This window comes from Phoca vitulina, unplaced genomic scaffold, assembly GCF_004348235.1.
Source record: "Phoca vitulina isolate PV1807 unplaced genomic scaffold, GSC_HSeal_1.0 scaffold11, whole genome shotgun sequence".
Lineage (NCBI taxonomy): Eukaryota > Metazoa > Chordata > Mammalia > Carnivora > Phocidae > Phoca > Phoca vitulina.
Window position 1 is genome coordinate 4005665 of NW_022589714.1, and position 26340 is coordinate 4032004.

Below are 26340 nucleotides of genomic sequence, written 5' to 3' on the forward strand. Positions count from 1 at the left end.
TGGGCAGAGTTAATGCTGTCATCAGGTAAATCTTGTAATAAGAGCAACAAAGTTGGCCTAGAATTCATCTATAAAAAAATTAAGTGTATTTTGTGCTACTATCATAACCTCTGAAAATTAATTTCTGATAAGTCCACCAAATCGAACTGTCTAGTGCTTTGGTATCTTGCATGATAGCTGGCCATACCTGTATCACATAATGACGCAGCACAAAATGACAGTGATGACGTTCAGAAATAAATAATGGCTTTGAGATGCTATTACCTGTATACCAAGCACAATGAAGGTTATCAGTGGACATTCAAAAGTCCTTAATTTACTTTTTTCTGTGAGAAATACAGGGCATGTTAAATTTATATCATTTACTCAGCCATCTCCAAATTCCACCCCAGTTCCTCCTTACAGATTTCTTATATACAATCTTAGTTACATTACCTAAAATAATGTAAAATTCTTTGAGGGATGCTTGGCACATAGTAGTTACCAAGTGTTGGTGGTTGTTGTTGCTGTTATTATTATTATTTCATGTCTTACAAATGATTCTTTGTATGTCACATGCCCTGCAGAAATTCTCAAGTATGATTTGCTTTAGTTGTTCAACTCAGTGCTCCCAGAAGGGAGAAAGTCTAATATGCAAGGCATCTTCTATATTACATTTTTCTTATTTGGGACAAAACAGACACATCACCTTAGAAGTGATTGAACTGATCAAAAATGTGTTTAGAATATTATGTGTGTGTGTGTGTGTGTACCTCTAGATAAATGTTACCAGGTAATTATCTTACATGGCAAATGTTGAGAACAAATTAAAATAATTTTTGATAACTCCATCACAAAGATACACTAACTAAAACAGCCCCTTCTCATATTATATTACCTTCAGACTGTGGGAAATCATTTACAATATTATTAAAGTATTTCACCATATATTTTATTTTTATAATAATGAATCTGATATGCTCTACTTTCCTTTGGTTTCTTATATATCATCCATATATCATTCATTCCATTCACTTAAAGCATCATCTTCATTTCCAGGTATTTCTGTTGGTGATTGGTCAAGAGAAGTTGAATCTTTGTATCTCGTTGAACTCAGCTCAGACTGTATCTCAGTTGTTGAGGCTTTTTCTCCCCAGAAAGACTTGACTGCCCCCCTGGAGAAAAAGCAAAAACAAAACAAAAATCCATTAAGAACTGAAAACCAAAACTAAGTAGACGTATATAATTTTCTATAATTAGAAGTGCCTCCTTAGTCACAATTTATTTTTAGTTTGTGGTGCATCCACTGCATTTATGATAGTAGATGAGTCCTCAGACTGTACCAGGGGTGTAAACTCATGTATTAGAAATATTCTTTAAAAAAATGAATTAGAGTTGGTTACACTAACCAAGTTTTAGAATTGTGAGAACTACAACTGAACAAAACACATATTCATTCAAAACACTCTTTTTTTTTTAGCAATTACTATGTAAAATTATAAAAATTGTACTTAAATCTCTCTTGTGGTGAGAAGCAAGTCATGAGCTCAGGTAGCCTGAAGTAGAATAGTTGCAGGAGGTATATAGGGTTTTGGATTGTTACAAGACACATGTGGGATGTGTCATGGGCAGGGCTTTGGGTTCATCAAACAAGGCGGGGGACAACAAGGAGGACATCAAGCAAGGGTGATGACTCAGTTCAGCCCTTCACCTACCAGTTTATAATTATGAAGATCAGTATAAAGATCACGAATATACAGATAATAACTCCTATGGTCAGCACAAAAACTAGGACTGCATCAGTGTCTGGTCGGTTTGATCTTTTCATTTGCAGTTCTAGAGAAAAAACACACACATGATGATTACTGCTACTGGAAAAAAAAAAAGAGAGAGATATCTAAATGGAAATTTTATATCTAAAAAACAACTCTAAAAAAAAAAACACAGAAAGAACTAGTGGAAAGAAAGTTATTAGTAAACTTGCTCATCACCTTTGAAATGTCCTTTTCAAACATGCAGAAAAGTTGAAAGAATTTAACAATGAACATCCTGTACTCCCACCACCCAGATACTATCATCAACATTTTACTATCCATTTATCCATCCTTCTACAAATTCATTGATTCATCTTATTTTCTCAATGCATCGCAACATAATTTGCTAATGTCTGCATACTTCCCATAAAAATCTTCAACAGGCATATCAAACAAGTTCAATACTTGTTTATATTTTTTCTTTTGAGGTAAAATTTACGATGAATTGCACAAAGATTTTAAATGTACATTTATTTAGTTTTGGCAAATGCAAACACACATATATAATTCAAACCCTATGAAGACACAGAATATTGCTATACCTCATCAACTCCCTTGAGCCCTTCCCAGTTAATTCCTGACCCATCCATCAGAGGCAACTACTCTACTGATTTTCTTTTCCAGCACAGATCAGTTTTGCCTATTTTAGAACTTTATAGGAATGGAAACATACACTATGTATTCCTTCATGTAAGGCTTTTTTACTCAGCCTGTTTTAAAGATTGACCCATACTGTTGCATTTATCAATAGTTTTTCTTTTTTGTTGATGATTAGTATTCCAATTTGTTTATTCGTTCTTCTACTGACGGACATCTAGGCTGTTGCAGCTTTAAGCTATTATAAATAAACTGCTATGAATATTTTTATGCAAGTCGTCTGCAAACATACATTTTCAATTCTCTTGGATAAATACCTAAGAATGGAACTGCTGGATCATAGGGTAGAGGTATACTTTAGTTTTCCAAGAAACTGGAAGATCTTTGCCCAAACTGATTGTAGTGGTTATACTGTATGTTTTGTGAATTTTTTTCTCTCTGGTTTTGGCTTGCCTACTCATTTTTCTAATGATTTATTTTAATGAGCTAAAGTTTTTAATTTTGATGAAGCCTTATTTATCAATGTTCCCTTTTATGGTGATTGTTTTCTGAGTCATAACTAAGAAACCCTGCCTATTCCGGTATCATGCAGATTTTCTCCTATTTTAAAGCTTTATGGTTTCCATTTTAAAGCTTCATGGTTTTAGTTTTTATATTTAGGACTATGACATATTTCTAATTTCTATATATGTTGTAAGATAGGGTTTGAAGTTTATTTTTTATACAAATATCCACACAACACTTTTAAATCAGACATTCTCTCTCATATCTTTCTGCTCTTCCTGCAAATAAGGCTATTAAAGAGACAAAGCCAGTCCACCATATGTATTATAACACTGCTACATTGTAAATTGGTGAAAAGCCAATTTACATCAAATATTATTACTTACTTTACCAACTATATAGCTTTCTTGTGGTTCTTCCCAGTCCCCTAAATCATAGGATCATAAAGAATTTGTGTGGAGAAGGACCAGAGAGATCACTAGATGCAACTACTGAATTACACAGATAAGTAAACCAATGTTCATTAAACGGTTCAAACCATTTAATGATGTGTGCAAGCTGTTTTATATATTGTAATATTTTAATTTGGTAAGTACCACTCTATCAGAAGTAGTTTCCGTATGGGCAATCTCAACTGCTTATTTGTCTGGATTTTTGTCCTAATCTTTAAATACCATGGGGTACAAGTTTTCATTTTCCTTAGTAATTCCAGTTCTATAAATTCAATTAGTGATCTCACTAAATAGGTTCCAAGTGTGAGAGAGAAATCACATCATATTTATATTCCAACATTGTTGGATTTTTAAAATCTTTTTGTTTTTGATAATTTTAGATTTACAGAAGCAGTGAGATTTTTTTAAGCTCAAATGAAAGATACCTTTTAGGATTAAAACCTGAGAAGAAAAAATGCAAAATTCCTTTCCATTTATTCACTACCCTGCAATACTAGCCAAGAGAGGATGAAGAGTGAGAGGTAGAAAGATTTTACTTTATTTCAAGGGTAGTCTTCTTGCAAGGATCACTTTTATATCTAGATTACTTTTATATCTAAAAAAAATAGGCTGCATTTCCTATTGGAATTTCTTAATGAAAAATAGGCTGAATTTCGATGTTCTCACTTAAAAAAACTAAGCTTATGTTTGCATTCGTTTTCTAGGGCCATGACAACAGTACCACAAACTGGGTGAGTTAAAAACAACAGAAATTTATTGTCTCATAGTTCTAGAGGCTAAAAGTCTGAATGTAAGGTATTGATAAGGCCATGCTCACTCCAAAGGCTCTGGGGGCGGTCCTTCCTTTCTTCTTCCTACTTCTGGTGGCCCCAGATGTTCCCTGGCTTATGGCAATATAACTCTAATCTCTGCCTCTGTTTTCACATGTCTGTCTTCCCCCTGTGTGTCTCTGTGTCTTCACATGACATTCTCTTTTCTCTCATTCTGTATTTGTGTCCAAATTTCCCTCTTCTTATAAGGACACCAGTCATAGTGACTTAAAGGCCCACTCTATTCTAGTATGTATGACCTTATCTTAGCTGAACAAATTACACCTGCAATGATCCTGTTTCCAAACACAATCACATTCTGAGGTTCTGGGAGTTAAGACTTGAGAAGGGAGATACAATTCAATCCATAATAAGGCCTAACTATAAAGACAACTATTGTGGAAGTGAAAAATCTGATGTATAGAGGATGGATGGGAACTTTTCATTAACTAAACCATATTTACCCTAAAGATATTTCAGTTGTGTACTTGTTTCAAGCCAGTACCATATTGTGTTGACATTTATAGACAAAATATTTGTTTGATGTCCAAACAGCCAAAAGGGTCTGTCATAGTGGTATTCCCAATTGTCATTTTTAAAAGAAACTAATTGATACCAAAGTGTTCTAAAAACATCTTGTCATTTAACCAGACCATGTACTGAGATGGCAGAGCTAACCCACCAGCCTTAGACTGCTACAAGAAAGAAGTCAACTTTGTCTCATTTAAGTGTCATTAATGTCTAGCTTAGCTTTCACACTATCAAATGCATACTGATTTCTATGAAACAAACTGAGGATTGCTGGAGTGGAGGGGGGTGGTGGGAATGGGGTAACTGGGTGATGGGCATTAAGGAGGGCTTGTGATGTGATGAGCACTGGGTGTTATATACAACTGATGCATCACTGAACACTACCTCTGAGACTAATAATACATTATATGTTAATTAACTGAATTTAAATAAAATAAAATAAAATTTTAAAAAAAGACTTCTAATCACAGGAAGAGCTATGGTCCTAACAAAGACTAGGCTGTGGGAACAAAAACTGAGAATGGCCCCCAAAAACCTTTAATACCCTGAACTAGTACTCACTGAGATATTTTTTAGTTTGATGAGGTTTGGTCCTTTCTTGCCTTTTTTAGCACTTTATTGAAATTATCCTTTTAATAACACTTGATATCTCAACATAAGAGTAAGATTATTAGCTTTCACCATAAATGTTTTTTTAAAGACAGTAATGACATTAAAGAAACTTAGAGTGTATTTTGAAAAGTCTTCCCTGAAACACTTTAGCTTATTTCCATTTTAATAGACAGTGTTATGCTGTATGGTATCTCTAAACTATAGCATAAATTCTTTACTTGGGATTGAGAAAAAGCTTCAAGAAATCCATGAATTCTCTTAAAATAGCAGGAAGCTTTTGGCCTGTTTATTTATGTGGGTATTTTTCTGGGAAAAGCCTCCTGAGTCTTGATTGGATTCTCAAAAGAACTTGTGACCAAACCCCCTCATACCCTCAACAACAATGACAACCATAATAAAATGGTTAAGAGCAAAATGAACAAAAAGAAATAATTGGATATATTAGACATCATAGTCTAAACTGAAAGGACATGAACATGGATCCATTTTGCAAGGGAAGCACAGTTTCTAACATGTAATATTATATTCAGGACAAGATTTGTCTTTTGTGACATATATCGAGGACTGAATTATTATTTCATCAAAAAATATTGTTTTCAAATGAATAATTTTTAAAGAGCGATGTTTTGACATAATGTTTCTTAATTTTATTATTTTATTGTATCAAAAATTTTGTAAGTATCCATGAGGACTCCATGTATCCATTTTCACTTTTGTGATAGAAGTAAGAGAATTTAATTCAAGTTAGAGGACTGTTTGGAGATGCTGCAGGAATGCACCAAGTTTCCCAAAGTGAAACACATCTGACTCTACTTTGTGAAAAAGAAATTAAGCACCACCTTGTAGAAAGTCTAAATGATATAAACCAATGGTTTTCCAAAGGTTGTCTCTGAACCATCAACACCTGGGAACTTGTTAGAAATGCAAACTATTGTGTCAGCCCACCCTAGATCTACTGAATCAGAAACTCTGGGAGTGGAGCTATCAATCTGTTTCAAGGAGCCCTCCACATGATTCTGATGCTTTTTAAAGTTTGATATAAGCAAACCAAGACATTACTGGGCACTTACCACTTGTTGTATAGACTGTGAATTTAATAGATGCTATTATTTCATTATTATCCAAGGTGATACACTCAAAAACCAAGGGATGAACTTCCCTGTGTACTTCCAGGATTGCTGAATCATTTGCAAGGATAATGGGTTGCTATTTAAAAAGGAAAAAAAAGTGCCAACATTCTTTATGTAAACTTAAGATCAGGAAACAATTTATTTCCCTAACAAAACAGTCATTGTCTCTCAGTCTAGGACAGTAATTAATTATGCACATGGATTTTAGAGTCAGACAATCCAGACATCAAGTACTAACCCCACCACTTCTGCCCGTGTGACCCAGGACAAGGTACTCTCTGCTTCTCAGTTGCTTATCTGTAAAATGGGTATAATGATAAGGATTACCTCATAGATTGTTATGTGGGTTAAAAGAAACTGGCACTTGATGTATGTCTGATATTTAATAAGCCCTCCATTAATGTTAGCTACTATTATCATCATACAATTCCTATACATACAAATGAAAACTTTGCTTCCAAAATAGAATACTTTATATAAAAGGGATGTTTTTAAGTTCTGATAATAGCTGACCCCAAGACATATGTAAAGTTTTAGCCCCACTTAATAATGCAATTATTATTGCATTAAAATTCAATTAAGCTAAAATCTCAATAATAACAAATAAGATTTTTAACTTCATTTTTGCAAACTGCTTCTAAAGAGAGGGTTTTCTGAGAGCCATCAAGCACTGGGAAACATATTTTATCACTCACTAGAAAGCACCACATTACATACATTTATTACTTACTTGGTCTGGCCTTAGAAGTTTCCACATATATTTGAAACGATTTACAGGAGATGTATGAATACATGCCAGTCTAACACTTTCAAGACTTTCTGAAACTGGTCTACCCCCTAAAAAAAAGAAAAATTAAATACATATATACCATTAGGCATGATAAATTGCTTTATAAAAAAGCTACTTTTAAAAGCCACTTTTGGTTTTAAAATCAATTATATGCTGGAAGTTCTCAAAATTATTATTGAAGGTTTGAGTGTAGAAGAGCAGAGAGGAGTGATGGATGCAAAGTAAAGTCACCAAAAGAAGCAGGTGGGACATACCATAGCTGTGTGTTCCTTTGGCAGAATAAATAGCAAGGGCAACCAGTTTAGTGATCTATTAGATTAAACTTTGAGATCTGCTAGTGGCTTTCAATTTACTGGTTAGAGACCCCCCACCCCAGTAGTGTAATATGATATAGAACAGCTTTCAAAGTTCCCAATTTAAAGTTTGCCAATCTACTGATAAAATGTCATTACCAAAATGTTAAGAGTGTTTCACTATAGGACCGCCTTGACCACAGACCCTGAGCACAATAAGGTTCCAGTGTATTATGGAGAATATATGTTAAATTTTAGACATCACTGAAAAATGTAAAGCAAAGGCAGAAAGGTACTTGGAGCTATAACTGTCTAGAGAAGTGGAATTTTAAGTTTTATTCTAATTTCCTTTCAGTATATCAATTGATCAATTCCTTCCACCCATGGCAACCTGAGGTTAAGGCTATTTCCGCAGAGTAAACTCTTCCCCTCCATCTCCCTCCAATGCAGAGTCCAACTCACAGCCACAATCTACTGGTCCACGGCATTCTTCCACCCGTACAATACACTTGGATTCACCTCCAGGGCATCCATTTGTTAGTATAACTTCTCTAATACCAACACCTTTGGTAAAAGAAATCAGCAAATGTTAAAAATTCATTCCTTTTTCTTTACTTTTCCATCTAGGTCTTTTTTGAGACTTTTCTCCTAATTTCAGAAGTTAAATTCCTAAATTCAGAGTGACAATGCTTAGAAGATTTTTATGCTCCTCATTTTGAATTATTTCATAAAACAGCATTTCCCAAAGTGAGTTACATGAAACACTAGTTCCTCTAGTTGTTACCATAAGAAAAAGGATTCCAAAATTATACACATTGGAAAATGATACATTAAATAAAATCAAAGTGTCCTCTTTATTACAGAATTTAGGGGGAACTTTTCTTTAATATGCTAGTAAATTAATGAGTAAGTTTCATAGATCTAAGATGTAAAATTTTTACATTTTAACATCTTTGAAATCAGAAATCAGAATTTATCTTAGAATTGACAGCATGTGACAAATTGGCAGCATTTTTCCTTTTTAGAGGTGCATAAAATATGCTTCTCATAGCTCACAAAAGTCTTAGATTTGACGCAATATAGTAGGACACAGGGTCTCCCAAATTTGTCTGGACATGGAAGTTTTAGAAGTGGTTTTGGAGTTCTGGAGGACATTCCAAAAATCACATTTTAAAACATAAGTGATGCTTTTTAATATTTAGATTAGTAAAGTCTCTCTATTAAATATAAGAGGACAAACTATTAATGACCAAATCTCAATTTCTAACAAGACATTCTCTTGAGAATTACCACACTTTTTTTACAACAAGAAATCAAGTCTTTATTAACAGATCTCAGATCTCCATTAGGTTTGCTTTTCATTACCAGAATTGAGGAACATGATAAAATGTTCTATCATGCAAAACACATCCTATGGTAAGTGACCTGTGATAAGACAGTGTAGCTACAGGCTAAGGAACAGTCCATCTTGATCTCCTTGTCTACCAGATTCCCTCTTTCAGCCCCTAAAGATGTTAATTATAAACCCATTCTCAAGGGCAAGGGAGATTTGAAGTCTAGAGATGACTTCCAACAGTGCTTCTCAAACTTTAGAGTGCATGCAATCACCTGGAAATCTTATTAACAGGCAAATTCTGATTCAGTAGGTCTGGAGTAGGTTCTGAGATTCTGCATTTCTAACAAGCTCCCAGGCGATGCTGATGCAGCTGGTCTGTGGACCAAACTTTGAGTAGCAAGGGAGAGGACTCTACATGAGATAAGGAGATGAAAGGTTGGAAGAGGAAAGATCTCTTTTATTTTTAATTTTTCAATTTTAATTCCAGTATAGTTAACATACAGTGTTATATTAGCTTCAGGTGTACAATATATTGATTCAACAATTCTATACGTTACTCAGTGCTCATCATAAGTGTATTCTTTGAGAAAAGATCTTTTTTGATTAAAAGAGATGCTAAAAATGCCTACAGTATAGCTCCACTTGAATTTATAAAAGGTACCTCTCTAGATGCACAGCCTTATTCTGAAATGCATAAATATTTTCCAAGCAAGTTTATTTATGAATTTATTCAGTCAAATACAGTTCATTGCGAACATGTGTGTAGGTGTGAGATTTTCTGTAAGTCCAAGTAACACTAAAAATCTGCCTGGGTATTCCAGAAAAGAAAACTTTTTGACTGCTAAAATATTGTTTTGAGAGTTCAATATGATTTTCACCAAAATGCTTTTTGTTCTTCTAGTTGTTATAAACTGAAACAGTTTCAACTGAAAATATTTTTAAAAATTTTTAAATATTTTAGATGTAAAATGCTGCCTTTTAAGGTATCTTTCTCCTTAGAATTTATCACCATCTGACATATTACATGTTTTAATAATATTATTATTATTATTTTTTATATTATGTTCAGTTAGCCAATCTATACTACATCATTAGTTTTTGAGGTAGTGTTCAACAATTCATTAGTTGTGGATAACGCCCACTGCTCATCTCAAGTTGAACAATAGTGGTGAGAGTAGACATCCCTATCGTGTTCCTGACCTTAAGGGAAAAGCTCTGTTTTTCCCCATTGAGAATGATATTCACCGTGGGCTCTTCATAGATGGCTTTTATGATATTGAAGTATGTTCCCTCTGTCCCTATCCTTTGAAGAGTTTTAATCAGGAAAGGATGCTGTATTTTGTCAAATGCTTTTTCTGCATCAATTGAGAGGATCATATAGTTCTTGTCTTTTTTATTAATGTGCTCTATCACATTGATTGATTTCTGAATGTTGAACCACCCTTGCATCCCAGGAATAAATCCCACCTGGTCATGGTGAATAATCCTTTTTGGAAGGGACTCAAACACTTGGAAGTTAAAGAGCATCCTGCTAAAGAATGATTGGGTCAACCAGGAAATTAAAGAAGAACTTAAACAATTCATGGAAACTAATGAGAGTGAAAACACACTGGTCCAAAACCTATGGGATACTGTAAAGGCGGTCCTAAGAGGGAAATACATAGCCATCCAAGCGTCTCTCAAAAGAGTAGAAAAATCCCAAATGCACAAGCTAACCTTACACCTAAAGGACTGGAGAAAGAACAGCAAGTAAGGCCTAAACCAAACAGGAGAAGATAAATAATAAAAATTAGAGCAGAAATCAATGAAATATAAACCAGAAAAACAGTAGAACAGATCAATGAAACTAGAAGCTGGTTCTTTGAAAGAATTAGTAAGATCGATAAACCTCTGGTCAGACTTATCCAAAAGAAAAGGAAAAGGACCCAAATTAATAAAATCATGAATGAAAGGGGAGAGATCATGACTAACACCAAGGAAATAAAAACAATTATTAGAAATCATTACCAGCAACTATATGCCAACAAATTAAGCAATCTAGAAGAAATGGATGCATTACTGGAAACTTATAAACTACCAAGACTGAAACAGGAAGAAATAGACAATCTGAACAGACCAATAACCAGCAAGGAAATTGAAGTAGTAATCAAAAACCTCCCAAAAAACAAGAGTGTCAGGGCCAGATGGCTTTCCAGGGGAATTCTACCAAACATTTAAAGAAGAAATAATACCTATTCTACTGAAGCTGTTTCAAAAAATAGAAATAGAAGGAAAACGTCCAAACTCGTTCTATGAGGCCAGCTTTAATATTATTTTTGTCTTTGCCCCTATATACACTCCTTGAAGGCAAGGGGTTTCCTCTGCTTCGTTCTAGTACTTATAATAATGACTGGCACACAGTAGGCAAAATTCAAAAAATCATTTGATGAATGAATAAATATGTCATTTCTGAAACACATCTTTAAATAATAGAGCAATACAACAAAAATTACTAGAATTGCCATAAAAATAATTCTCTACCTGTGAAATTTCTCAAGGCAGCAAAAGAAAGATATAAATTACAAATGAATATTCACAAGTTTATTACATGTATTCCTCTAATTTGTGACTCTGACCCACTAAGAAGGTAAAGTAAAAAATGGGCTTAAAATTATCTTAAGGGACAGAAAGTAGAATAGTGACTGTCAGGGGCTGGGGGGGAGGGGTGAGCAGAGAGTTAGTGTTTAATGGGTATGGAGGTTTCACTTCAGGATAATGAAAAAGTTCTGGAGATGGATGGTGGTAATGGTCGCACAACAATGTGAACGTGTTTAATGTCACCGAGTTGTACATTTAAAAATGGATAAAATAGTAAATTTTATGTTGTTTATTTTGCCACAATAAAAATATGTTAACTCAAATACAAATAATTCAGGTGTAATTTTTTTAAAAAATCATTCTGCTCTAGGTCTGCATGGATTTTCTGTCTTCTTACCATCTGGCTTTTTGTCTTTCCCTCCCTTTACTATCCTTTTTCCAAGGCAGTTCTATTTAGAATAAACTTAATTTCATTGTGAATTATCTATTGTCTTCTCAGTATGCTAGTGTATAGTGGTTCTCAAAGTGGTTGTCAAAAGATGGTCTTCTAACCAGCAGCATCAGCTTTATTTGTGAACTTGTTAGAAATACACATTCTTAGGCTCCTCCAAAGACCTAGTGAGTTAGTAACTCTGGGCTAGGTCCAGCAGTCTGTGTTTTAACAAGCCCTGCAGGCACTCAGGGTGAACACTTAAGTTTGAGAAACACTGTAATATTTATAGTATGTGTAGCCTTAATCTCACCCCCATGTAAGAGATTTTATGTCTAATTTCTATTCATGGAATTATAGAAGGAAGTCATAGTTTTGAATATTATCTCCCCCCCCAAAGCTAATACCTTTTCTCCAAGACATAACATATGAATTGGAGAAATGTAGAATTTAGACTAGATTATTACAAATAGGCAAATTTCTTGATTTGCCACACAGTGTGTGGGAAGACATCTGTTGAGATGCATTGGAAGATCTTTCATCTTCTGAACATCTGTGAGATAAAGTTTTACTTGGTGAAGGCAATTTATGCCAAAAAAATATAGGGAGTTGGCTTAAAATAAGACTTAGAGGTTATGAACTGAAAATATCTTACCTTTTGAGTTTTGTGTGTAAATTATAGTTTGAGAGATAAATGAAAGTACACAAATTACAAATAAAAATTGCCAGTTTTTACCTTCCCTTCCCCCCAAAATACAACCTTGTTGATTTGTCTGCTCTATGCTACTTACCACATGTAACGGTGCACATCCCAAATTCTACTTCTTTGACTATTGTCGTATTTGAAACTAAACATAAAGTGCAAAGATACATTATTTAATCATATGAAAACTTCATATGAAAACTCTTACTTGAGGATGAGGGATACAAGCACTTATCATATGAGAAGCAGATAGTTTTTAAGTTCTATTAAATCAGAAAAGCAATGTCATTCCTAGTACATCTTCTATTATTGCTTAAATCAAAAGAATCCTAAACCTTTAAAGTAAAGAATTAAATTAGGAAATACCTTGCAAAAGTCTATATTTAAACTTTTATATAAACTAAAAATAATTTTTTTTTCATCAGCTCAGTACATGGTGAGTTAAAGTTCTATAGGTCAGAAAAACAAAACAAAACAAAAGCCTGCCAATTATGAGGCCCAATTTTTTCTATTCTCTATTTTTCAAAAATATTTGAGGGCATCATTTCCATCTAAAAATAAGTCTTCATACCAAATGTTCATTAAAATTATATTGTAGAATTGTTCTATATGTTCTTAGGCTAAGATGATAAATTATTCCTAAGAATTTATTTCAACACTTTATTTAGCAGGATAATTTGGGAATATACATGTATTTGAATAAATATTATTGATTTTAAATCACATGTTTCTCTGTTTCTAATTGTTCTGAAGTTTGGCATTATTTCCACCAGCTATAGGATATAACCAATTCTTCATAGCAGATTAGGACTAATATCTCAATATAAAAAAATATGACATGAGGTGTTAGAATTATTTTTTTTAAGCATTGCATACTAAATTAACAATATTACATGGGAAAGTGCAATGGAATTGGAGTCCAAATTGCTGCTTCTACAACTAATCAGCTGAGTTTGAGCAAATTACATAAACTCTGTTAGGCCTAGTTAGCTCTTCTGCAAAAATTTGGAAAGGAGAACGTATCTTATTTGATTAAGAATTAAATGAGAGCATTGGCAAGAATTAAATGAGAATATATGTGAAAACATTCTGTAACTTATTTAGTTCTATAAACATGCTTAAGAAATCATAACTTCATTCACACTCAGTGCACATCACGTTTTTTTCCTATTCTGATTACTGTAAGACAATACCTTCATAAACACTGCTACTCTATACTTACAAGCACCAAATACAGTTCTCTGACTACATAGTATGCTCTTGATGTATATATGTTAAGTAAATCAATATTAACTTTGTTAAATTATTTGGACTATCATGATCAATTTTGAATTGACGTTTTTGCTTGAAATGCCTGGATACTTTCTGCTGTCACATTATAAGATATAAATTAAAAGCCAAATCTTGAACATAGAAAACACACGTAGGAGAATGAGTTAACACTTTTAGACTTTTAAATATAACCTCTTTTTAAAAACCATTAAAAAACTATTAGTCAATTAATCAATCAGCCCTACTATTCACTACCTATGCTACTTTGAGAAAGTTACTTAAGTTCTCCTAACTTCAGAAAAAGAGTGGATTTAATAAGATGATCTCTAAAGTCCCTTTTGGCTTTCAGTGCCCACTAGGTCATTCAATCGGACTTCCATTTTTGATGGGAATCCTATAATTGTGGGTCAGAGAAATACATGTATCCGGACTTCAGTGTTGTATTTGTCAAAATTTCCTGTTATATACCTGAGTAAAAGGGAAAAATATGGTCTGAATGTCAGTAAACTTTTATGTGTAACTCATTAAACAGTAATATCCACTGATGCTAACTAATTGGTTGGTGTCAATGTGTAAGGAATGATGTGTCACAAGACTCTGTCCTGTTTAACATTTTTATTAATGACCTGGAAAATATTGGTATCATGCTGAGTTCAGAGATTCTGAAAAACTAGGAAGGATAGCAAATATGTTTGAAGAGAAATCTGGCTCTAAAAATGCCACGATGGAATACTATGCAAGCCTAACAAAATGAAACCTTAGAGAAATAAGCCTTGCATGTAGAGCTGAAAAGTAACTCTCCCCAAAATATGATAGGCTGTCTTAATTTGATAGAACAGGTGAAAATGAGTGGATATTTCAATAGTAAGTTCAATAGGAGTCAAGACTGTGATGAGGCCACCCTAAAAATCTACTTGGTTTTAGACTTTACTGATAAAAGCCTGTCATCCACAATGATGCAGATAATGATCCTACTCTTTTTTCTTCTGGCCAGATCCTGGAATGTTCTCTTCAATTCTGGACAGCACACTTTAACTGTTGGTATATACCATCAGAGTCCAATTTTAATTTTTGAATTTCTTTTTTAAGAGTTGATATATAAGGTTGATTTTCATAACTTTTATTCTTTCTTAGAGGTGTTCCAAAGAAAAAGAGAAAATACAGTTTTATTTATATAGGATAAAACTTATTTTAAAGAATGAAACCCATTCTATTTTGCAATTATTATGTAGGTCTATAAATGTAAGGTCCCTTTTATAAATGTAAGGATATAGGTATAGGATAACTATAAATCTAAGGGTCTAGGTATAGGTATACCCTTAGATTTATAAAAGGTATACGTGTATATAAAATGTATGAAAGGTATGGGGGAGTATAAGAGGTATGACTATAAATCTAACATCATATTTTAGTAATTTTTCCTATATTTTTAAACATTTTGTTATTTCATCATCCATAATGATGGATTTTATTATTTCTTATTGATTATTCCCAGCTATGTGTTTTTAAAAAAAAGATTAATAAACGGAAGAAAGTTTGGAATTCCCTAGAAGGATGATGAAATTGTAAAATAAATCATAGCTATTATATCATCCTTTGTTTTCTTATTTCTTTGCCCCAAGTATTGCATCATCTTTCAGGAAGATATAAAAGAACTCTAGAGGCACCTTTTGGGTAGTCTATTTTCAGCTTGCATTGGACACAGTTGAGGTTTTTGAATTTCTCTTTTTTCTTTTCTTTTTTTTTTTTTTTTTGGTCCATTAAAGGTAAAGAGAAGAAAATTGACAAAGAAAAAATTTCACAATTGTTGGATGAATCAGAAGATGAACATAGACAGCAGCACCTTAGATGTTGATGATGGTGAAATTGATTGCATAAGCAAAATGAGAGATGGCGATAACTTAGATGAATATCCTAGATGAATTCTAACTCAAGAATCAATTAATATTACATTTCTAAGGATGAAAAGGATATACGGTATTCTCATCCAGTTAGTCTTTCAATAGGAAGGACTTGATCCTGAAATGTTTTTTTGAAAAGAAGCTGGACCATACTGCTTTGCTAAAAGGATATGGACAATATTCTTTCCTTTTTAAAGCTGTTTATCCACCAAAATTTCCTTGATAACAGATTTGTAAATGGACAGATCATGATGGCAGGTATGTATACAAAGGTGACTAAAAAGAAAATAGATGATGTAGAAATGAATAAAATTCATTGGACCAATCATTCTAATTGGTGTTTATAAACCTAAAATGAAAACATTTCGCAATTATGGAGCAAATAACATTGTAGTGTTCACATCAACAAAATATGTAGCTTCACAGTTTTCAAAAGTATTGTGTTTTGACAATGCACAGAGTAATAAACTAGAATCTATTAGAGATGTACTTGAAATCTGGAATCAGTATTTATAAGATGGATACACTCCAGACTCATGTATAACAGTTAGTGAGCATTTGGTTACATTCAAAGTATCTTTCCCATTTGGGATATATACATCTTCAAAACCAGGAAATATGGAATAAAAGTTTGGAGTTTTCCATATATACATTCTTTTAAAATTTCAAATTAGTTGTTTTCATTAACCCTTTATTCTTACTTTTGTAAATTAATTGTAAAATGCCTTAAAAGAAAAAAAAATGTCCACTGGATAGCAATTAGTGATGAATGTTTTTACTGGTCCATTGAGGGTTAAAAGGGGCTTTGCCAAATTTTAATAATTCTGGAAATTTTCCAATCTTAGACACCTCCAATTGTTTACAGTTCTGAATTCTCACTCTCCCCAGTAAAAAGCAACTATGCATGAAATCGTAGATTTAAAATTCAAAAAGGTACACATACACTAAAGTTCACAGATGAGGAAACAGACAGTGAGAGAATAAGTAACTTGCCTACATTTTAATTTGTATCTAGGGCATTATAACTTCATTGCCTGGGTTTAGCTTAAGCTCTTCGCATTTTACAGGTAGAACTATCCCTTGAACAGTTTAATACTAAAATTAATTAAATTACTTTTAAAACTAGAGTGAAGCAACAGCTATTAAATTTTAGAACATGTTTTCTTGTCTAGTCTCTTTCACATTTCCAAAGTCAAGGACCTCTCCAAGCTCCCTGTAATGTAATGTTATGAAGGCAATGCAAACCTCCATCCCACCATTAACCTCAGATAGTTAATTTCTTTCCATTGCTGAAGGTCACTATCTGTCATCAGGAAATTAAAGAAAGGCAGATAAATATAGCACCTAATCTGTATGTATAGGAGACAGGAGATTGCCAAGGATATTAAAAGAATCTTGGCCGGGTCATTTATAGGGAAAGGGAATCATTTCTCCTTTAGATGGCTGCAAACCAGCAACTGGCCTTCTACCTCCCAGCATGTGAGTTACTAAGTATAATAGCTTGTCAAGTTTTATTGCTTCATGAGCCAGCAGAATAAGGCAAATTTAGGGACCAAGCACAGGCTCATTCTCCCTTGGTTAACAGGTATCCAACAAAACCACTAGTTGGATCCCTTGATAGGTGTTTTCTACTACCACCATTCCTCTGTGGATGGAAGTTGAGTGTACAAATATTACACCACCACGCTACAGAGGTGCTCAAGGGCAGGGCTGCATGAAGCTGACACGGGGCTTCTGGGCAGTTTTGTCAGCATTTTGGTTTAAGATGTGTCAGTGAGGGGAATTCTTAATTCTTTTGAGTTCCAACCTAAAGAGCAAATGTGGAAAGGAGTAAGACCTCAAGCAATTTGGAACTTCAAAAACAAAAACAAACAAACAAACAAAACTACAATGGGAAAGAAAACATGTAACTGCAAGGAATCAAAATAATTCCCATTGGTGAGAGGTTACTCCCCGACTCCTACCCCTTAAAAAAAGTGGGGGGAGCTCATCTTTTTCCTTGTCCAGAGCAGTATTTAACAGTAAATCTGTAATAACTTCTATGTACGTGCTTGTTTTTCTTGCTGTGGCCTTGGAGAATTAGCACATTCTCAAGGCCATTAGGCATATGAAAAAAGTATAAATTCGAGGCTGTTTGCAAAAGAGCTCTACGGATGTTAACAGGGATAGTAATTCTCATTGTCCTCGCACGGAGGGCAGGGCTTTGCCCTCAAGTGGCCCCCGTCAAGGGGCCTCCCGCCCTCACCATCCTCCTCAGGCACAGGCTGGGCTTCGTTCTCAGCCTCGCTCTCGCTCTCGGTCTCCTCCTCGCCCTCATTCTCGCCCTCGCCCTCGCCCTCGCCCTCGCGGGCCAAGCCGGGATCCTGGGCGGCGGTGACGTTCATCCCACACGCGGACTGGAGACCCGCCAGGAGCAGCCAGCCGACCGTCAGCAGCAGCCCGTTGGTGCAGCCCGCGCCCCCGGGGCTCATGGTTCTCGGCCCCGACGGCCGACCAAGGTGCAGTCGCAGCCGCCCGCTCCTGACAAGAGGTGCGTCGAAGAGAGGAGCCGCCGGACTCCGAACCCCCGAGCCGCGCCCGGGCAACCATTGAGGCGTCACGGCTCGTCACAGGCGAGCAGAAGGCCACCCGGCCTCCCCGTGCCATTGGAACGCGCGAGGGCCGCCTGTCGCACCTCGTTCGGCACTTCCGACGGCGCTTGAGCCGCGCGGCTCGCTTTCCGGCGTTGCAGGTGCGCAAGCGGCGGCTCCGGCCGCGCGCGTTTCCTCCGTTACTAAGCAACCCGCTAGCCATAGCCTCTGGCCTTTCTCTCTCACCCTTCTCTCTTCTGAAAGACCTCCGTCCTTCCTACGTTTACTCCTCTCCAAACCATTTCCCTAGACACTGAAGCACTCTTCGTGTGACTTGGTTTCAAATTCCTCGCACAGATTATCCAACTCGGCATGTATCCAGAAAGATTTGTCATAGCCTTATTAAATATGGTGCCCCAGGGCGCCTGGGTGGCTCAGTTGGTTAAGCAACTGCCTTCGGCTCAGGTCATGATCCTGGAGTCCCGGAATCGAGTCCCACATCGGGCTCCCTGCTCAGCAGGGAGTCTGCTTCTCCCTCTGACCCTCCTCACTCTCATGCTCTCTGTCTCTCATTCATTCTCTCTCTCGCAAATATATAAAATCTTAAAAAAAAAAAAAATTGCTTAAATATGGTGCCCCAAACTAGATCCATATCTGCAGGTGAGGCTTGATTTGCAGAGGATGTAGGAACGCGCTTTCTTTCTTGGATCTGAATCTTTTGTTAATAATACACCTGAGTGTGTATTTCTGTTTTAAGATTTTGTGCTGTGCCATCAATTCCGTTTGGGGTTTCTTTATGCTAGATTGGGGGATGGGGAGAGAGAGGAAGAGGGGAGGGCGCAACTATTGTCAAGCTTTTTCTACTCCATTCCATATTTGGACAGCTGATGTTTTTGGAACCAAACCTAGAACGTAACCTTTGTTCCTGTTAATTTCTGTCTTCTTGCTTTGTGCCTATTTTTTAAGCCTCATTGAGATTTTTTTGAACTCTCATTCTGTTGTCTTATCGTAATAGATATTTCACCCAAGTCTGATTTGAAAAATATGTCTCTTTCAGGTCACTAACACAAATGTTAAAAAGGGTAACAGGCCAAGAATAAAGTGCTAAGAGGTGCTCTCTGACAATAATCCATTAATCCACACATTGATTTAACCCAAGAATCAATTCTTTTACCAAAAAGAAATCTGTCTTTTACTAAGGTTGAATCAGACTAGAAGCAAGAATACGTTGGCATTGCTACTTGAATCAGAAAATCTTAGAGGTAAGTGTAATTTCCCTCTACTCTCTTAATGGTATTCAGTATCAATATGCCCAATTATATCATAGAAAGAAATGAAATCCCATTAAGTTCCTTCCATTGGTAGTGTTAATTTCAACAAGTCTGCTTTAATTAATTCAGGCTTCTTTAGGAATAGAAACATAGACTTTTTGAGTCAGAAGTTTAGAAATCATGTAATACTCCAATCCCCTCATTTTTTTTTTTTAAAGATTTTATTTATTTATTCATGAGAGACAGAGAGAGAGAGAGAGACAGAGGCAGAGGGAGAAGCAGGCTCCCCGCGGAGCAGGGAGCCCGATGCGGGACTCGATCCCAGGACCCTGGGATCACGACCTGAGCCGAAGGCAGACCCTTAACCGACTGAGCCACCCAGGCGTCCCACTCTAATCCCCTCATTTTTAAGTGAGGAGATTAAGAACTGGCTCTCCAGTAAATAGCTCAGGTAAAATCATCCAGCAAATTATTTGTAAAGCAGGCTCTCACAACCACATCTCCTGAATGCTCATTCAGTGCTTAGTGATTCATATAATTTAAAGTTAACAATGAAGAAGCCTTCAGTGGGGTAATTGAGAGTCAAGAGTTCAAGCGCTAAAAACAAGTAAGGGTTGAAATTTTTTTATCTTGTTATTCCAAGTTTGATTAGATCTAATAGCTACAATGTGGTAGTAAGAGAATATTGATGAATAGATGGTTCAATAGATTTATATGTGAAATTTGAAACAGAACTCATTTGGCTATGTTTCTGCATGATATTATCCCATACTTTGAGGTTTAATGTCAATTCCTATGGGACATGGACTGAAGCATAACCTACTGCAAAGTGAACTTAAGGCATAAACTCTGGCTTTTGGAACATTGTATGTCCAGCCAAGGCAGACTAACAGATAAGCAAGTAACTGATAAAGGTGTTAGCGTGTCTTATAAATAACTTCTGTTTTTTATTTATTTATTTTTAAAGATTTTATTTATTTGACGAGAGAGACACAGCGAGAGAGGGAACACAAGCAGGGGGAGTGGGAGAGGGAGAAGCAGGCTCTCTGCTGAGCAGAGAGTCCGATGCGGGGCTCGATCTCAGGACCCTGAGATCATGACCTGAGCTGAAGGCAGACGCTTAACGACTGAGCCACCCAGGCGCCCCAACTTCTGTTATTTATAACAAAAGTAGATTACTTGAAACAAAAGCAAGAATTTTTATTTGAATTTGTCTCACAAAGTCTTCTGGTTGAAATAAGTAAAAGACAAGAACTGCTAAAAATGATCAGTATTCAAGTTTGAATTGGTATTGGGAGGAAGTCTCTGGTAATATTTTATATTAACTAAAAATACCATAAAATACTATAGTGCCTGACAAGATGAGGAGGGAAATTAAAATGGGAAATTTAGGAATGATCTTGAGAGACAAAGACCTTTGTGTCATGGTCAAATTAATAAGTCAAAATTTTTCCTTTTTAAATGCTGAGAAAAATAATGTTTTCAAATACAAACTTTAAAAAGAAGATCTATGGTGGGGTGCCTGGGTGGTTCAGTTGGTTAAGTGTCTGACTCTTGATTTTGGCTCAGGTCATGATCTCAAGGCCCTATGATTGAGCCCCATGTCCGGCTCCAAGCTGGGTGTGGAGTCTGCTTAAGATTCTCTCTCTCTTCTTTTCCCTCTGCCCCTACCCTCTGCGCACTCTCGCTCTTAAAAAATAGAAGAAGAAGAAGACCTATAGTATTTCACAGGCAACATTGTTGAGTGCTTCAAAAGTCAATTTAGGACACATTTTTCTGAAAATATTTTTTTTGGGTAAAGGAAGTCCCATAAACTCTAAGGTATGTACTTTAACTCAAGGAAAAATTAATGACCAAATAAACAGCTTCAAAGACAATCTAAATGGAAATTAAAGGTCTCAAAGAGGAGCTGAAAGACTTGACTCTGAAATAAAGAATGTTAAAATATTATCTGTAATAGCAGCAATACAAATCACTTATAAAATATTGTGAATATTGTGTTATTCATCTAGGTTATAAGAAAAAGTATATCTGTCCTCAACAAACTTACAGTATCTCCAGTTGAAGCCACAAATAAGTGAAAGGTAAATATTGATGATACACTACTGAGAGGGGTTGACCTTATTCTAACTTTTGAATACCAAGGACCAGGAATTACATCCTCAATCTTCTGACCCACCTCACTTTAGTTCACTCAGCTCCTATTACCCTGCCTGGCTTTAAACATCTTTACCCCTAGCTCCAGGTTCCAAGGAGCAGAGGTTGCACCAGTCTTTTGTGACTTCTCCTCCTCACTCCATCCAAACAAACAAACATTCTTATCTCTCCTGGTCTGACCTTACCTTGAACTTCCTTTGTGTGAGTAAACTTGGCATACCCTCAAGGTGGTAAAATTCCTTTATCTGATCTCCTGTGCTCTGAAAAGAAACACCAATTTGAAGATTGGTGATATGAACACAAGATAACAAAGGCCTAAATAAAGGATCACCATAAAAATGAAAAAAGAAATGAATGAAATTACAAAGTAAGAATTCACAAAATGGAGTGACTAGCTGCTTAAAAGAGATGAGGGAGAGGAGCCAAGTAAAGGGAATTAGGAAAATCAGTATATGTTTTATTTAGACAGGTTAAGTTGGAGATCAAAAGGTTAAGGTTAAAGTTAAGGTGGAGGTATCAGAGGAAGTCAAGTGGAAATGTCCAGTGGGCAGCTTGAGATGACCACATACACACACACAACCAGAAGATAAAAGCCACCGCCAGGGGAAAGATGGGCATGAAAAATACGTAGGTACCTCCAGTTAATACAACATTTAAGTATTGCTGTAACAGTACATTACTTTACAAAGTTACTAACATTACTGTGTTTATGAAAATAGGTATCTGGGAGATAAATTTATTTTGGCGTTAATATGCTTGAATTGGTAAAAAGCATTCTGCATAATAATCCCCCAGAGAGAAGGCCCTCAAACCACTTTTATCCTATTTACCATTTTTGAAAGAAAAGAATTTTTTCTTCCTGAAGCAAGTACCTAAGAACAGAACTTCTGTCTTTTTGTTCGGCACCCTTACCCCTGTTTTGACCTCATTCTCTGTCCATCAGTTAGACCTGTATTGCTACGCAGTGGAGGGATTTTGTGGTAGAAACTCTAAGAAGCCCCCAGAATTTTTGTTATGTAGGAATACTGGTTTCAAATAGTCACATCGTCTCAAACTATCACATGTTTATTTAGTAGCTTCATGCTCTTATTCCAGCCTCAGGCTCTCCCACCCCTTTATTTTCTCATCTAATGCAGCTGCCCACAAAGGCCCTTCTTTTTAAAGACCTTCTTAAAGCAATAAGAATTTACAAGGTGTCAGGGAAAGAGGAGTGCCCAAAAGATGTTCTTTCTCTATTTTAGTAACAAGGCCATTGAAAATTAAATCATATTCTAGAGAAATGTCTCATTTTGTGAAAGTGTTGCATTGTGAATAAGTCTTGATAGAAGGCAGGTGGTACTCTCAAATTCCTCTATTTGTAGGGCTTTCTAAGCCACATTTTCTATGATTGAATAAGGTGCCTTGTGTGTGATGATTCAGGTTATATGTGCACAGCCCCACTCAGCTACATGTGCCCCAAATTAATACATAAACCAATTTTAGAATTTGCCCTGATTGGGTTTCCCCTGCAATTTTCGTGATCTATAGAGTGCCTCTTTCTTTTACTTTTGAGTCCATGGTAAGAACCAGTATTCTCATTTCCCTTGGTTACTCAGGAACAAAGTCTATCCCACAATCCCATTTCAGTACTGTTTTACCCACACTCACTCCAAACCCAACTCAAAGTCTTTCCTGTTTTTTTCATCGAATTCCTCCAAAATAGATGTGCCTTTCACCCTGCATTTTGAATACAGACTTCTAGGTGACAAGCCTAAACTGTTCTAATTTCTGAACTCAAGCTTACCCCCACTGTAATCTCATTTCTTTATGGTTCTACCTCTAACTCTACTCCCTACCACCACCACAGCACACACCCCACAGGGTGTTATAACTATGGTGTTATCCCATAGTTTCAGGATATATGTTAACAATACACACACTATTCTTTTTTTTTCTGAATTAACAATTATTTTTATTGCCTCCCAAAAATGCTTTGAAAATATTCCTTTTTTAAAAATTTAATTTAATTTTATTATGTTATGTTAGTCACCATGCAATGCATCATTAGTTTTTTATTATTATTATGTTTTGTTAATCACCATACATTACATCATTAGTTTCTGATGTAGTGTTCCATGATTCATTGTTTGCGTATAACACCCAGTGCTCCATGCAATACGTGCCCTCCTTAATACCCATCACCAGGCTAACCCATCCCCCACCCCCCTCCCCTCTAGAACCCTCAGTTTGTTTCTCAGAGTCCATAGTCTCTCATGGTTCATCTCCCCCTCCGATTTGCCCCCCTTCATTTTTCCCTTCCTACTATCTTCTTCTTTTTTTTTTTAACATATAATATATTATTTGTTTCAGAGGTACAGGTCTGTGATTCAACAATCTTACACAATTCACAGTGCTCACCATAGCACATCATTAGTTTTTGATGTAGTGATCCACAATTCATTGTTTTCGTGTAACACCCAGCGCTCCATGCAGTACTTGCCCTCCTTAATACCCATCATCGGGCTAACCCATCTCCCCACCCCCTCCCCTCTAAAACCCTCAGTTTGTTTCTCGGAGTCCATAGTCTCTCATGGTTCATCTCCCCTCCGATTTTCCCCTTTCATTTTTCCCTTCCTTCTCCTAATGTCCACCATGTTATTCCTTATGTTCCACAAATAAGTGAAACCATATGATAATTGACTTTCTCTGATTGACTTATCTCACTTAGCATACTCTCCTCCAGTCCCATACATGTTGATGTAAAACTTTCTGATGGCTGAGTAATATTCCATTGTATATATGGACCACATCTTCTTTATCCATCCATCTGTTGAGGGCATCTTGGCTCTTTCCACAGTTTTGCTTTTGTGGACATTGCTGCTATGAACATTGGGGTGCATATGGCCCTTCTTTTCACTACATCTGTGTCTTTGGGGTAAATACCCAGTAGTGCAATTGCTGGGTCATAGGGGAGCTCTATTGTTAATTTTTTGAGGAACCTCCACCCTGTTTTCCAAAGTGGCTGTACCAACTTGCATTCCCACCAACAGTGTAGGAAGGTTCCCCTTTTCCTGCATCCTTGCCAACATCTGTTATTTCCTGACTTGTTAATTTTAGCCATTCTCACTGGTGTCTGGTGGCATCTCATTGTAGTTTTGATTTGAATTTCCCTGATGGCTAATGATGATGAACATTTTTTCATGTGTCTGTTAGCCATTTGTATGTCTTCTTTGGAGAAGTGTATGTTCATGTCTTCTGCCCATTTTTTGACTTGATTATTTGTTTTTTGGGCGTTGAGTTTGAGAAGTTCTTTATAGATCTTGGAAATCAGTGCTTTGTCTGTAGTGTCATTTGCAAATATCTTCTCCCATTCTGTGGGTTGCCTCTTTGTTTTGTTGACTATTTCCTTTGCTGTGCAGAAGCTTTTTATCTTGATGAAATCCCAAAAGTTCATTTTTGCTTTTGTTTCACTAGCCTTTGGAGATGTATCTTGAAAGAAGTTGCTGTGGCCCATGTCAAAGAGATTAATGCCTATGTTCTCCTCTAGGATTGTGATGGATTCCTGTCTCACATTGAGGTCTTTCATCCATTTTGCATTTATCTTTGTGTATGGTGTTAGAGAATGGTCGAGTTTCATTCTTCTGTATATAGCTGTCCAATTTATACTATTCTTTGATATACTCAGGCCCAGCCATACCAGAGCTATTATACCCTTTCTGCATGCAAGCTGAGAAGAAACGTAGAACTGGGTATCTTTAGTCTTTAGTAGGAAATTTTGCATGGGACCACTAAATATCTTAAGCACCTAAAATACTATCTTAAGATTTCCATTTTACTTTCAACTAGCTAATTGCAGAGGATGGGTATTCTGGGGGAAGAGAGCTTCAGAAGCAGGTAAAAATAAGTTTTACACTTACCAAAAGTGAAGTTTTGCAGTTCACATATACTCACCTTAAAAATACACTGAGGGCTTTGAGATGCTAGTAAATAATCTGTCCCAAAATGAGATTTTAAAAAATAGCATTATTGTGATATGTCATACAATACACACAGCACATATCAAAAGTCTACATTTTGAGAGATTTTGAGATATATATATATATACCTGTAAACTATCACCACAATCAAAACAGTGAACATAGTCATTACTCCAAAAAGTTCCTCATCCCCTGTGTAATCATCTCCACTTCCCTATATCCACATCCTTGTCCCCAGGTACCCACTGATTTGCTTTCTGTCACTATAATTTGTATTATTTTAGAATTTTATATAAATGAAATCTTAGAGTCTATATTCTTTTGTGTGGCTTCCTTCACTCAGCGAAATTACTTTGAGATTCATCTGTGTTGTCATGTATGTTAATAAGTTTATTCTTTTACTTTGCTGGATAGTATTCCATTGTATGGTTTTAACACAGTTTATTTATCCTGTTGGTGGACACTGGGGAGATGTTTCTCATTTAGAGCTATTATAAATAAAGTTACTATGAACATTCTGGTACATAAATCTATGTGGACATATGCTTTGTTCTCTTGGGTAAATAAGAGTAGAATGGCTGAATCATATGGTAAATGCATGTTTAACTTTGTAAACAACTGCCAAACTGTTTTTCAAAGTAGTTGTGTGGTTTTAC

The 26340-nt window shown here is 35.8% G+C and overlaps 1 protein-coding gene across 1 annotated transcript; it reads right to left on the minus strand.

Moving 5' to 3' along the window:
- Positions 1 to 868: 868 nt before the first annotated feature.
- On the minus strand, positions 869 to 18306 carry SPACA1 (sperm acrosome associated 1). Its single transcript, XM_032409250.1, has 7 exons — positions 17976 to 18306; positions 12646 to 12702; positions 7974 to 8075; positions 7159 to 7265; positions 6369 to 6504; positions 1695 to 1815; positions 869 to 1154 (listed from the first exon to the last, which is right to left on the minus strand). The coding sequence occupies exons 1-7, from the start codon at positions 18199 to 18201 to the stop codon at positions 998 to 1000; spliced, it is 906 nt and encodes a 301-aa protein (XP_032265141.1). The 5' UTR covers positions 18202 to 18306; the 3' UTR covers positions 869 to 997.
- Between the last annotated feature and the right edge of the window lie 8034 nt (positions 18307 to 26340).